Source organism: Embiotoca jacksoni, unplaced genomic scaffold (genome assembly GCF_022577435.1).
Source record: "Embiotoca jacksoni isolate LCO1_2020_lvr unplaced genomic scaffold, fEmbJac1.0.p SCAF_16, whole genome shotgun sequence".
NCBI classification, from domain to species: domain Eukaryota; kingdom Metazoa; phylum Chordata; class Actinopteri; family Embiotocidae; genus Embiotoca; species Embiotoca jacksoni.
The window spans coordinates 11,973,609-11,988,162 of record NW_027185296.1 but is presented as its reverse complement, the minus strand read 5'-3'; the positions used below and the strand labels follow the sequence as shown (position 1 = coordinate 11,988,162).

The following is a 14,554-nucleotide window of genomic DNA, read 5'->3' as shown; positions in this document are numbered from 1 at the left end:
CAAAAAAAAAGTATTGTCAGCTAAAACATGGGGAACTACTATTGCACAACACATCATTAGTAAGGTAAAACTGACCTGTCTATATGCAAGGAAAAAACAATGCATACAAAGGAACAAATAATTCTTTCTGAGCATGACTGACTACGATTTGTGTTACGAAAGCCTCTTCATGAGAGCCTTTTATCCCTGTTCCTAAAGAACACAATCAAGCTGTCAGTCAGTGTGTCAGTCAGTCACGAAGCGGCCCCAGTCTGTAATGCTTTTGGACTGGGACCGTCTCCTCTGGTGGATGCACCATATCTGACATGAGTACTCTCACATGCAGATGGAGCTGCCTACTTTTGCGATATGGCGACTGGGAATGGGTGGCAGAGATGACCCTTCTTTCGAGGTTGCTCAGCTTCAAATAGAGGGTCTGTTGCAGTAGGCATCTGCCTGGGCAAGAGTGGGGGAAGGGGGCATGGGTTGCTGACACCTGTCTCTCCTCGGACGAGCTGGTCTTTATGACGTGGGAGTCTGGGATGGCTGTTGGGACAGGCCTGAGACAGATATGACAGGGCTGCTGACAAGGGCCAGGCTGCACATTGGAGTCAAGACTGTAGTCCAAAACAGACGAGACTTCTGCAACTGCACTGGGCCCACAGTGAGACACACAGCCGGCAGCAGAAAAGCCTCAGTGTGCAATGCTGGCTTCTCAACAATGCTAATCCCTGTTGCATAGATGGACCTACACCGAAAATCAAGTAACAAACTGTGTTATTGGTTAAAGGCTATATGCTTCTCTGAGACTTTAAACTTAGCAAACAAAGCGGTGCTCTTCTCTGTGCTGGATCTGTTTATTATGCAAGTCAGCAGACGCCTTTTGGATCAGATCTATGTTGAGACAGTCTGAACAGAGAGACAAGGATAAACACTATGTCGGGGCTAATGAAACTTCTCACAAATAGCTGCGGAACCCAACAAGCCCTGAATGTCTACGTACAGTGGACAGTGTAGAGGCAGCAGCATAGCCAATCGCCTTGCTCTCTGACCAGAGTTAGAATATGACAAATTGGCCTAGTTTTCCTTTTAATTAATCTTGCCTTGCTGACAGCTACCTGTGCCACACATCATCATTAGTGAAGCAGAGAGGAAGCCCCAGCCTCATATAATATGAGAGGAGGATACATCTCATTAACTATTTTTCCTCCACTATATTTTTTACAGCAACAATGCAATGACAGAGAATATTTACACCGGAATCTTCACAACTTGAAATCCAGCTGATTTACCTTGTTACTGTCACAGAAACGGGTGAGTCAATATGATAATACACACAATTAGATGCTTTTTACAATTTATACCAGTGGTCTATGCCAGTATTATTAGACAACAGATTTCTCTTGTGACCTGACCCCATTTTGGAACCAGTATATTAAAGTACTGAGGGCAACGTTACACCTTTAAAGAAAAATTGAATCCATATCTCATGATCTAAACGGCCTCTCTGCATCACTATTCAATCACTGAAATTATTTGGATTATCATCTGTTTGCCTTCCTTTCAGACTGAAAAGATCATTTGAATTCAATGTGAACATACTGTCCAATGAAGTCTCCACAGAAATGCACGTGTGACAACAAAAGTCATTGTTCCAGTCCCTCACAGAGAACCGATGTTACCTGTCACGATGCAGGAAGCCTACAGATGATTGACAGCTCCATCTTTATAGATGTGTGTGTGTGTGTGTGTGTGTGTGTGTGTGTGTGTGTGTGTGTGTGTGTGTGTGTGTGTGTGTGTGTGTGTGTGTGTGTTGGGAGGGAAAATGGTGGGGGTGGGAGGGTCGGAACGAACTGCCAACTAAGCTGAATACGCTTAGAGACCAGCAGTGAGCTGAAGAGATAGAAAATAAATAAAAACAAGATCAACCGTCTTAAAGGCAAATGAGAAAAGCATCATTGCTCTTAGTGTGTCTTTTATGTAAGAATATTGACTATAGGCAAAAGTATTGTTTATTGCGGTTATTTCATGTTTTTCCTGCATGCAAATATTTTTAACAACTATATGTAAAGTGTTGTAGAGTGTCTTATCCTACTCATAAATAAATAATTACCTGGTTCATAAGGCAACAAACACGTGGTTACATACAGGTCCTAATATCCAGAAAGCATCTATCCAAGATGGGGTGGGTAAAAATAAACACACAGGAATCGCTTCAATTTGCAAAGCAAATATATTTAAGGTGAGATAGACAACATGCACATAGAAAAAGGGTTGGTGGATATCAAGTCCCAGATGAAAAAAGAGCTGTTACTGTAATACCCTTACTGAACTCACACAAATAAATATTCTACAGTTTGTGCTGACATGGTTAAAAATGGAGAGGAATGTAGCAATGTAAAATTTTCTACAAGCGGTTAATATTTCATGAGTAGCTGTTCTGACACTGTCAGTGTCCCTAATTTGTATGGCAGGCAAGGAAAAGGGAAGGGAAAAGCTGAGAGAGGGAATAAAAAACTGGGGGAAGTCAGGGTGGATAGAATTGGAATACACAGAAGAAGATGTGAGCTAAAGGTGGAAAAGTGTCCAAAAAGACCTCAGAATGTGCCAGGGTGGCTGACACTGAATTTTTTGGAAGTCAGCATGGTACAAAGAACATTTGAAATGGCCCATTTAACAGCACTGTACTCCATTCCCAGCTGATGCCACCATTTGCATACTTCATATCAGATGAAGATGGATGGTGAAAATCAGTGTCACTGAGATGAGCATTTTATCAAGGTTACACTATCTCCAAACTTCTAAAACCTCATCTCTGTTGTCAGACTATCAACTTTTCAACACAATCTATTTACAATAAAGGTGGAAGCAATGTGAATGTATCAGCTAGAATAGCAATGACAAGATGACCAGCTAGCCTTTTTAAACTACCGTAATCATTATTTTGATTACCAATTAATTTTTTTAAAATTAAATTATTGATTGTGTAGTCTATAAAACGTCCGTGAAAAGTGTCAATCACAATTTCATGGTGATACTTTTATTAGCTTATTGTATCAGACAATAAAAAATGCACACATATTCAACATACAGTTATAAGGGACAGCAGAAAATCCAACCATCAATAATTACTTGTCTGTCCATCAATAAAAGGATTGATTTCCTAATCATTTGAGCACTAATGTTATGCCATTATCACAACAGTGATCCCCTTAAAACATAAAGAGCACCTGCATTACAACCTCTCTGTGCCAAATGTCTCTGTCTATCAAGGGCAGGAGGAATGCTGTTAGCAGGCTAAGTTAAGGCTGGCTTTATCAAAATGTATTTTCTATTAGCCAAACTACAAAATTAAAATGTTGGCCAACAGGTCAGTTTATTGGAGAAAGAAAGGTCACTCTGTAACATTAAAAAGTTTGCTTAGTTAGTGAAAATTCGCTTGTTTCATAGCATTTTGCAGCATTGTATATTGTAGATAGACAGCACTTGTGTACTGACCAACATCGACATCACATCAGTATTATAAGCCTCTCTGGACATGCAGGAGATAGTTTGATTTGGTTGAGATACTGGTACATTTTCACCTTTTTTGAAGTTGACTTCAAGCAAATTATTGATTATAATATTTGTCAGTGCAGCCTGATGAATCAAACCATTTCATAATTTCCAAAAATTCTCTATTGTTTTATAATGTTTATTGCGTCACTTAAATGGGACAGTGACCCCCTATGGGTCAATTTAAACAACTCCTAGACGATCCTGTCTTAAATACTCCAAATCATAACCTTTCCAGCTCTGCAGTCTATATTTAGTGAAATATTACTATACTTCTTGCTCTCAGAAAATATAATTATTCTCTTTTCTTATCTCACTATTAGCTACTGGTTCCTTATTACTGTCGTGTGGACCGAGCTTCTATTTCAAGCCTTTGTGACTCCCACTTTTATTTCAGTCCAACTGGTCAAAAAAATGTAATGGCAGCACACCGGTCACAGTGAGATCTAACAGGAATCACACACTCAGAGCCAAATCCAACAGGGCAGACATGGCCAGTGATAACACTTCAGCGGTCGGAAAGAAATCTCTGCGTATGACTTTTTACAAGCTCATGTTTTACCACCTCTGAACATCAGTCTGACAGCGAATTCAACTAAGATCACATCTTCTGCTTACTTCCTGGTGTAATGTTGCACCCCAGAGAGAAAATGAAAGACCACTTATTAAACAGGAAGAGGAGCTAACAACAGTAAGCATACACTATTTGTGGAGGAGAATGTCCACAAATGACAAAGAGCTGTCAAAAATGAATAGGTTTACAGTGTAATATAATCAATTCAAAATGAATAAGAGGTCACATGAATAAAAAGGAAATCCATTGTGTCTGTGGTCCCACTAGCTGGGACCCCTGCTGAAGCTGCAGACGATCAAACTCTACGCTTTACGTCCCCCACCACGTCGTTGGTGTCAGCACTTGGAAGGCGTCCAAAACCACAATACATTTCTGCTGTGGAACATTTGTTTCCTTTTAAGGGGGGGTAAAGGGCCCCAACATGCTTCTGCAATTTTCTGTCCAGCCACATTTAACTAGCGTTTATTTTGGGTAGTGCAGGTTGGCACCTGAGACACAAAGCTGACAAAGCACTCTGTGTCACTTCAATGAGGCCAGTTGGAGCCATGACAACGCCACTGGCCATGTAATCTTACAAGACGGACAACACTGTGCTGAATATCTCTGCAAAGTAGGGAAAGAGGCATCAGCTGTTTGCACAATTTCATCTTCAGAGGAGAATAAAGCAACATGCAGACTCTAGATCTTAGAATGTTACATTACATACTCTCGATCCTAACCTGCCTGCCACACACACCTTACGTGCTACCTAATTCCCCAATCTGCCCCAACTGCAGATTCTCTGCAATCAACCAACCCAATATTTCTAATTACAGTCTGCCACTACTACTGGCTGTCTCTCTCTTTTTGCTTTTCCTGTTTCTTCATCAGCATTTTGTCATCTTTGCACGCTACCTAGGCTTTGGACTCATCCTTTCCCCTGGTATTGTGTTCACCTGCCTGGTCTTTGATGATTTAAAAATTGTTAGAAGTACAGTTTTTCTGCCTCTGTGTCGAGCATCTAGATATTTTCCCTTGTGACAAGGTGCAAAGTTTTTGCAATGAATTATGGTGATGGATGTACACAGAAAACTTTGAGCTAAAAAACTTAAACTGTTAAAATTCTACTTGCACCTTTCAAAAACTGAGTAAATATTTGACGAGTGATAATCTTGGCAGTTATTGTACTAAAAGTTAAATTTTGTTCCTCTTGCATCCTGCTTATCTTCACCCTTTGAATTGCATTAATTTGGCTGAACTGTTTCTGCGATGGAAAATTAGTATGAATGAAGAAATACAAGTATACTATATATCAAAGAACATAATCAACATAATCACATTGATCGAAATGCTGTTTCATTTTGGGCATATTTCTAACCAATTACACCTGTGGGCATGTTTTTATCCGAGCTGGAAGAGTACTGAGAAAGTGACCTCCAAGGTCCGAGGACTGGGAAATCTAAAAATCTACTTTCCATAAAATAAAGTGTGAGTGAAATATGTATATATACACAACCAGATACAAAGCACCTTAACGAACAGTGAATGTTTCTCAGTGCAGTGGCGACTGAGGGCAGATAAGATTACTGACTCCTGCACACATACACACATAAAGCCTGTGCGCACACAGTCTTACGCCTGTACTGTAAAATGACAGAGCAACTGCTTTGCTGTGTTAAATATCAGATGCAAATGAAAAGAGAAAATCTATCATGACTCTAATGTGGCCTGATAGGAGGGGGCGCACTCTCCTCTGAGGAGCCGAGCGGTGTGAGGAGGGTGATGTATGGAGGAGCTGGATGAGAGGTGAAAAGCGTAGCGAGACGAACGGAGGGAGGGGTAGATTGCTGGGAGGAGGGGGGAGGGGAGGGGCACAGGCAGCCCTGCCAGAGTCTTGAGAGCCCAGGGCAAAAGTGGAATAAATGTTGATTAGTGTTGATTTTGTCCAACGAGCACCCGGCAACTGACAGTGGGACTAAGTTGCAGCGAAAGGGAACCATTAATCTTGGTCTGGTTTAAGTAGTGTATATTAATTTGTGTCATTTCCACTATGTGTAAAGCAGCCTCTCTCTCCCTCTCTTTTCTTTCTCCCTCCCTCCAGTATTTGAAAGCTGTGGCAGCCAAGCCTCCTTCATAGTGAACATACAGTGGAAGCCTGGTTCCGTCTGCAAGTAGAGGAGAGAAGAGGAAATGAGATTTCAAACACTACATTACGGAAAATGAACTCCTGGGGGATTGGTATGGCAACCACACTCAAATGTGTTGGTGCATGTTCAATTTAACATGCAATTTAACTTCCATAACAAATCTGCAGGCTTGATTAAATTCATAACATAATAAGGAGGCCAGTATACAAAAAACAAACCTGCAGGGACTGAGATTGTGCTTTGAGCCTTGATCAAGGCAAATGGCAGAACGGCAATATTTCAGCCAGTTACTCAGTGCTTAGCACAGGAGTCAATAATTAGGTAAAAGCTTTTTTACAAGTCACCTTGAATCATGCCTTTATTCTGTAATCTCCATACTGTCAATCCAGTTTGAAGCTAAATGTAATTTTTCTACAAACTGCATTACAGCAGCAAAGAGGGGAAAAAATTCATGCCATTCATTGGTTCAGGAAATTCAAAAGTTAAAAATATAAAAACAATGTAGTGCTGCTTCCTTCTCATATGGATGAGACCATATCAGAAGAGAACCCTCTGGAAAAAAAATAAATCACTTTCCCTGTACATGTGATTGTCAGTGTTAATTACCAAAATGCAGCACAGTAAGATTCCTATAATTAAGCTCTGTAATATGATTAACATGTATCAATTAGGCAAATGACAATTTGCATAATGTATAATGTAACCACATTGTTCTATACTGTAATGGTATTAACTCACCATTTATAATGCTGGCAGTCACTGATGATTCTTTGATAATTATTCTGCATCAAATACAGCACAAAAAATGCAATGCGTGCCTTATGCTGGTTAATCAAACACATTTTCCCCAGTTGTCTACATCCTCGGAACAGATTTCGACTTCAGCTCTTCCTCTTTCTCAGTGGTCGATTAAGCTCAGAGATTGGGAAAACAGCTGTGGCGGCGAGCTTGGCATTTCGCCCCCCCGCCCCCCTAAATGCTGCTGTATCAGCACATGGGAGGAAGGATAAAAGGGAGATAAAAGCTTCACAAATCGTTGTCCACCGAGTGACGATCACAAGAGCGAAGGCACAGCCCAGTGACATCTACATCGCCATGTAATACAGTGCTCGTAAGGTAAAATGTGCTGTTACTACCTGCTTGTTTACACTTGCAACTACTCCAAGGCCTACAAATGTTATTGCAGCTGTTCTAATGTGTCTCCAATGTGGCTTTTTGGTAGTACATCAAGTCAACATGCACTCATTAGCTAACCTGAACATGTAGGCTTTTGCTGTGTATCACACATGCTGTGGACTGCATCTATCTATTACAACTGAAATTATTGTTACTAATTTAACTCCTTCCTATTGTGAAGTATTGCGGTCTCTCAACACTTTCTGACATTTTATGTGCAATGTGATTAATTGATTAATAAAGAAATGACATGGACTTTATATAAAAGTGGATGGGTCTAAAAATTGAGGCCGATGCAGAAGTGCCTTAAGCGTCAATACCGTGCCGCCAGAGGTTGGCTCCAAAAGGCCTGTGGATCCGAAGACTCATTCAAATAGTCTCATAAAATGGCAGTCCAGCAACAAATAATCGCGTCATTAATTATAAAATAAGCTTAAACGTGTTTTTGGCAGCATGTTTGTTTGATTGACATGCCTGTGGTGCAGTCAGGCTATCAGTAAGTGGGACGTAGTATCATTGGACTTCCAATCAGATCGGTCAGATCCACTGCTTACTCTCCCCCAAGCTCATACAAATATGGTCACTTCCGGCTCCAAACTGCTTGGAATTGGCAAGATGGCACCGCCCAAAATCCAAACTCGAGGCTCCATAGCGGCCGTCTACAAACCAATTAGTGACGTCACTGTTGGTTGCCGCTTGAGAAAATAACACAGGTTTATTAATGCAATTAATCCTTAGTTATTTGGATGAGTGGATTATTCACTGTCTACAAACTGTGAATTTCAATCTCAACTTTCCAGAGGGCAAGAGGATGTTTTCAAATATCTTGTTTTGTCTCAAGGAGCAACAATTAATCAATTACTCTGTCCTCTCAAAAATGTATCTGCAACTATTTTTGTTACATTTTTAAGCAGAAATCCCAGGAGTAAAAAGAAGAAAACCTCGGACAGAGCCAGACTCTGAAGTGGGTGGCCACCGGGCTCGACTGGTTGTGGTGAGGGGAGAGCAGAGAGAAAAGAACAGCATAGAGAAACAAAAAACTCAAACCCAAATATATTCAGTTTAGGGTAATATGAAAGAGAAATGCAAAAAAAAAAAATCATATTGGAGCAGCTGGATATAAGAATATTGCTGTATAAATGATTCCTCACTTCAAAGGTGTTAACGATTCATTTTCTGCCAATCATCTTGTCATGTAATTGGTCAATACGTTTTAGCACTGCACCAGGTTGTGTTACATCTTAAAGCATCTTAAAGATAACACCATACCTGGTCATCTTGAAGGCTGCTTCAAAGTGTTTTTACAGTGATGCGCAGGGCTGAGCTGAGTTTATCCACTGTAACACAAATAGGCAGATGCCAAACATCTGAATAGTCTGACAAGTCAATGTGCTTCCATGCACCATTCATAATCAGATCTCTGGCTCATTTTATCCTGTCAAGCACTGCTCAGCTGCCCTCTGTAAAACACCCCATTTTCACCCTTCAAAAAATAACATTACATCACTCGGCTAGTCATTTTTATAAATGGAGGATCCCCTTGGCTTGAAACCTTACACTACACAAACATGGGCCATGAGAAAAGCAGGCTTTTTGTTGAGGTTGAGAGAAAAAAAATTAAACAGCAAGTCAGAGCAGTTCACTTACTTAGCAGCTCAGTCAAGGAGCAGTTTTGTTTGACACTGCCATAGATTTATGATGTTGATGAAGTGTTTACAAAGGTCAAAGAAGCTCATTATCCAAAACAGTTTGTCAAGTATTTGCTTATCTAAAGAGGCCTTTTCATCAATCATGAAAAAGTGATGGTAAAGACCCAGACAGAGCAGTGCATCTTGAAAATATCTGTATATTTTGACATCTCTATATTTATCAACCTGTTACTTAAAGAATTAAATTAGTGAGAGGTTAAAGTTTCATGGCCCAATAGCAGTGGATTTAAACTGTGGGACACATTTTCCGAAATTCTCTATGAGAACCAAACACTGCTCACCAGCATTGTGTCACTGAACACAAGAAACTCAGCTGTTTTTACATTTGCTCCACAGTTTTAGACACATACACCCATACAATTAATATGCTTTATATAATATAAAAAAAATATATTATAATATATAATAATGCTTCATCTCCTCTTTGGAATATATAATTCCCCAAACACACTCATGCAACAGTGTCTGAAAAACAGCATTCCTTTGAAGTAAATTAGACAGCCCAAATATGTCTGGAATGAAACTAGGTAAAGAAGAGCCAGTTTCTGTCAAAAAAGGGAAGAAAAAAACCTAGTGGTTTAAATAAAGTGATCCTTCCTTCTTCCCCTTTGGGTGTTGCTTCACTCTTGTGCTTGTTTATACTGCACAATATTTCTGTTGGCCATCCTTCACTTCATCTCAGGTAAAATACACAGAGCAGGTCACAAGTTCAGGCCTAGATAAGCACTGGCATTGTGTCCAACAGGTGCTGTCAGCTACTCCAGGGAAAGTCAGGAATGGAAAATATACACAATACACGTTCTCTGCAGTCTGCTGGACTACGCTGGATGACATACATTTTACTACTAATTTTAGAATTTAAATGCTGAGAATTTTACAAATTAAAACAAAAACGAATAAAAAACAACAAACAAAAATAATGATTTAACGTTTTACCACATACATCAAATACCAACTTTAAATACAGAAGTCAAATAACCACTCACTCTGCTTTGCCCAGACCAGCACAACTTAAATATACTTTTCCAAAATTAAGAAAAATAAAGTTTAAATTGCAACACAATAAAAACCTAAAAGAAATTTACCAGCAAGCTGTGACTTTTTTTAAAACTTGGCAGAGAAGCCAACTCACTCTGAAATTCTAAAACTGATACTTTTTACACCCATATAACCAAAAAAATATTAATTAATAAAAATCTACATTTTTGGGTTCACTGTTAAGGAAAATACTATTCTAAGCCCTATTATGTATTAATTTTCAAGTTTATGGTCTTTATTTGACATTAACATAAAGTTACCTAAAGGCTATATGCATCATTTACCGACTACAGATGATTCAGAATATACCAAAAACTATGCTTTAAGAAAGCAAATTTACAATTTAAAAGTCACAATCATCTTGATTTAGAGAAACAACATAAATTGTAGTAAATGTTTCTCATTAAAACTGGATCCCCTGCATAAAGCTCCGTGAGCTGCACCTTGGATTTATAGGTTATCAGCTAAAAGAGAAAAGAAAGGGTGCGCAGACAGGAAGAGGTCCAAGTTACTTTGTACTCTCAGCTGAGCCGAACTTTGGATGAACTCCAAGAAGCGCCAGGGAGTAAAACACTGTGCATAACTGGGCCCTTCCCCTTCCAAAAATCTACCAAAACAAGAAGAAAAAAAAAAAAGAAGAGCCAGCCAGCAGTCTTCAAAAGAATCCCCTGCACTTTTCTGGTGTGTGTGTGTGTGTGTGTGTGTGTTTGGAGGGGGGGGGGGGTTAACTTCAATGATAAACTCAATGAAAACATCCAACACCAGCATCGGGCACAGATAGGATCACACACAAGAAACATTATAAACATTGCCAGTCTGCGTCACTTACAAAGGTTAAGTATGAGCAAATGCAACTTGGGAGACAATGAATACAATATCATTTTCCTCCTTCTACCATTCCATTTGATTTCATGCACTAATGAGTGTGAAACACACACAGAAGGCACTGGCTCTCGCAACTAGCATGCTTTGGCAACACAATACCTAAAAAGTATTCGTTTTAAAGAGTCCTAAAGCATATCAGTTTTAAGACAGAGGAACAGAAGACAAGATGCATGCCATCAGGCTGAAGTACACTGAATCCTATCGATGGCAATTTCAAAAAAAATTCCAAGGAAAATTATTTGGAAACCGGTGGTACGTTATTTCTCTCCTAGCAATTATACTGTTGACATGCTCTCTCACAACAGCTTCAATAGAGAGACACAATATGTAATGGAGAAAGACTATTTAACAGACTTGGCACTTAACTCTACATCAAGACATCTACGTGCTTGTGACAGTTTTTCTCGATACTCTGTTAATTCCACCATAACATGAAAAAAACAAACAACAAAACACAATAATTCATAAGGACTGTTGGGAGTAATTGTCCATAGTTGCTACCGTGAAACTAATAAAACACACAAACTTTATCGCAACAGGAGGAAACACATGTCTATCACGTCAGTGAAATTTATATGGTGAATTATGTTGTGACTGAATATCAAACAGCAGGTTCTCCAATGGGAATTTGAGCCTGAATAGCAAATTACTCTTTAACGATAAATAAACACACACACACAGAGGGCAGGTACTGTACCTCTGTGAGTTTTTAAAGGTACAAAATACGGTGTGCATTGTTGAATTTCTTTAGTATGAACGTACCTGTTTTTTCTTTGATTTCGCACAAGACATTGAAAAGAGCTGGCTTCATTCTGTGACAGTTCAAAGCGTGTTTCCTGAAACAGAAAAGTGGCTTTTTAAGCAAACCACAGCAGGAAAAAACAGTTCTCACCAAAACTTTAACCAGTGTCTGAATTACTGGACAACAAAGCTGCTCAAGATGATTTCCTTTTTTTAATAAATGTTACAGTGTAATTAGAGGTAAAAATATTACAGATATTTTTGAATAGGCTTAGAGAAATAACATCGGTGTGTACACAGGTCCTCTAATTTCATTGATAGTTTATTTTGCTCTAGTAGTGTGCTTATAATATTATACATTTATTTCTGACCTATGCTATATCAATAAAACAAAAAATATTGTATAATTTAAGTTTTGCTATATTTAATGTGGAGTACCCAACAGAATAGGGGAATTTGAATTAGGCTATACATCAAAAGTAAGAAAGTTAATCTGCATTTGCTGTAAACTGCAAACAAGCTGCATGGACAGCCTGGAGTGCAGCAATTAATATTCAATATAAATATTGCGATTTATTTGTTTGGTCTTATAAAAGCAGTTTGCCTGGGTGTTAAGTGTTTTTAAAAAGTAGCTTACCCTCAGTTAACGACACGTTGGCAATAAACGCCATATTCCATCACTTTAATGTTCTGTTTACGGGATTGTCGAGATATTTTAATCGGAGCAAAATCGTAGTGTTTTGTCGGCATTTGCACAAAGCTGTTTATAGTTCTGCTACATCTACATCGCAATGTATTGTAAATTTAGACATTTCTAAAGATTTATTTTATTTTATTTCCTTCTTTTTAATTTGTTTATCTAGTTTGCCGCCGCCTCCTCCTTGACAGTGAACCGGCGCGTCCTTTACCTCGCTTGGGCTTCGTCCAGACTTTGATCCGTGATGGTCATAATTTGCTGTAAAATGTCTCCAATGTCCTGTTTTCTTCCGTCGCCGTCCGTTCCTCCGGTGCCTTCCTGCATATGCGGCGGCAGGCCGGGGTGCCCTGCCATGCCTACCCCCGTGTGAGAGTGCATCAACCTCGGCTGCTCGTCCATCTCTTCTTCTGCCCTCTTATCTAATTATCTGTGACTCTCTCGCTGATGAAATCCTGCAAAAATACATTAAAGAAAAAAGGAAGGAGAGAGGGAAATCCCGATATTTACGCCGCACACCCGGGTTTTTCCTGGCAGAGGCGTTTTTTGGGGGGCTGAACGAATAGAAAAAAGGGGGTTTGGAGGGACAAGCGGAGAAACGAGCCCTCCTGCGCTCTGGTTGCTTCTCTCTCAGCTGGTAGGATCTGAATGTGAAATCTGATCTTAACTGCTGCTGCCTTCCCTGGAGCAGGGTGTGCGTAAAAAGAGATAGACAGCTGTTTTACTAACAGACACGTTTTCTTGTATTGTCGCACAGTGGTCTGAACCCCTCCCTCTCCCCGCCAAATTACAAAAATAAGTGGCTGTGAGAAATAAGAAGTATGGATTTATTTCACTCACTCCATCCTCTCGCTTTTGTCATGTACGCTACAGCAGCTCACGGATGAGTAGGGAGCAACCTAGCAAGGAGCACGAGAGTCTGGCTCCGCCTACGCGACGTGATTGGGACTATACTGTAAAACCATTTAGCCCCACCTTGAGGTGCCTCTCATTGGACTATAAGACTGGGAATGCAGATGAGAAGCTGGGAGATGTGACTGCCGATTTACCAGCAGAGAAACTGTGCGTAGTGGCAACATAGTGATGGTTAGTCTGAGCTCAGAGTGAAAAATTGCAGCTAGGAAGAGAGGTCTGCTTCAGTTTCAGCCTCTGCCTGAACCAAGAGTCCCCACTGGCTCATAGGGAGACAATTTAATTTTTATGCTATGCCAAAATAAGGTGCACCAATCAAAACTATTGGCCAAACCTCTGATTTAAAATAAATATTACATAGGTAATGTTCATAATGATAATAATAATGATGAGACATTGAAAAATGCCCCTCAGGTATTCTGTTCTAATGTTCGTGTTGATATTAGAAACAGAGTATAGGTACATAGACTTTGGTCATTCATTTTCAGGTACGTTGCCGGTCTCTGCTTGGCTGACTCTGGCAGGGTCTTCCTAATGTAAGGCGGTGACCCATGTTGGGCAGCCAAGCAGCAAGGACCGAGTGTGTCCGACCAGGCTGAAAAGTGCCCTTCAGGCCCAGTGCTGCCTCACTGCTGCTGCTCCCGTCCACGACTGAGATATTCAGAAGGAAGAGAGAGGTGGAAGAGGAGGAAGAAGAAGAAAAAAAAAAAAGTCCAGTGTGGAACCAAAGTATGAACAAAGTCATGCAAATCACTGGTCTGGATGTAAACATGTGACACACTTAAAATGGAGTGTACGTAAATACTGAAGACTGCCAAGGTGTTTTATTGTGAGCAGATTTAAAAGAAGTGTTGTTGACTGTTACCCGCAACTTAATTTCCTCTACTCTGAAATTATTTTGACATAAACCCAGATTAACCCTAAAACTAACCCTGTGTCCTCAGGTTCTTATTTTTTCAAGGGCCTCTGTTCCCCAGTTCAACCCTAACCCCTATATTCCATTGAAGACGGTGCCGCGGAGTATTTTGTCTGGCCGTTTATTATTATTTCCGCATTTGGTCATGTTTCCTTGAATTTTATGCTTCTATTGTGGGTAAACATTGTTAAACGGTTTCTTCTTTGTCTGTTTTGTGGTTATTGTTGTCATTTCCTACTTTGTGCTGCA

At 39.9% G+C, this 14,554-nt stretch overlaps 1 protein-coding gene across 3 annotated transcripts in view; it reads right to left on the bottom strand.

Annotated features, from left to right (window-relative positions):
• The window catches only part of LOC138199054 (pre-B-cell leukemia transcription factor 1-like), a 70,194-nt gene extending 56,864 nt beyond the window's left edge, over window positions 1-13,330 (bottom strand). For all 3 annotated transcript variants that reach the window (XM_069150960.1, XM_069150961.1, XM_069150962.1), the window contains exons 1-2: window positions 12,692-13,330; window positions 11,805-11,878 (exon numbers count right to left, since the gene is read on the bottom strand). In XM_069150960.1, coding sequence (XP_069007061.1) covers window positions 11,805-11,878; window positions 12,692-12,879 — 262 coding nt within the window. In that variant the 5' untranslated portion in view covers window positions 12,880-13,330. The remainder of the gene's footprint in view (window positions 1-11,804; window positions 11,879-12,691) is intronic.
• Window positions 13,331-14,554: the final 1,224 nt, after the last annotated feature.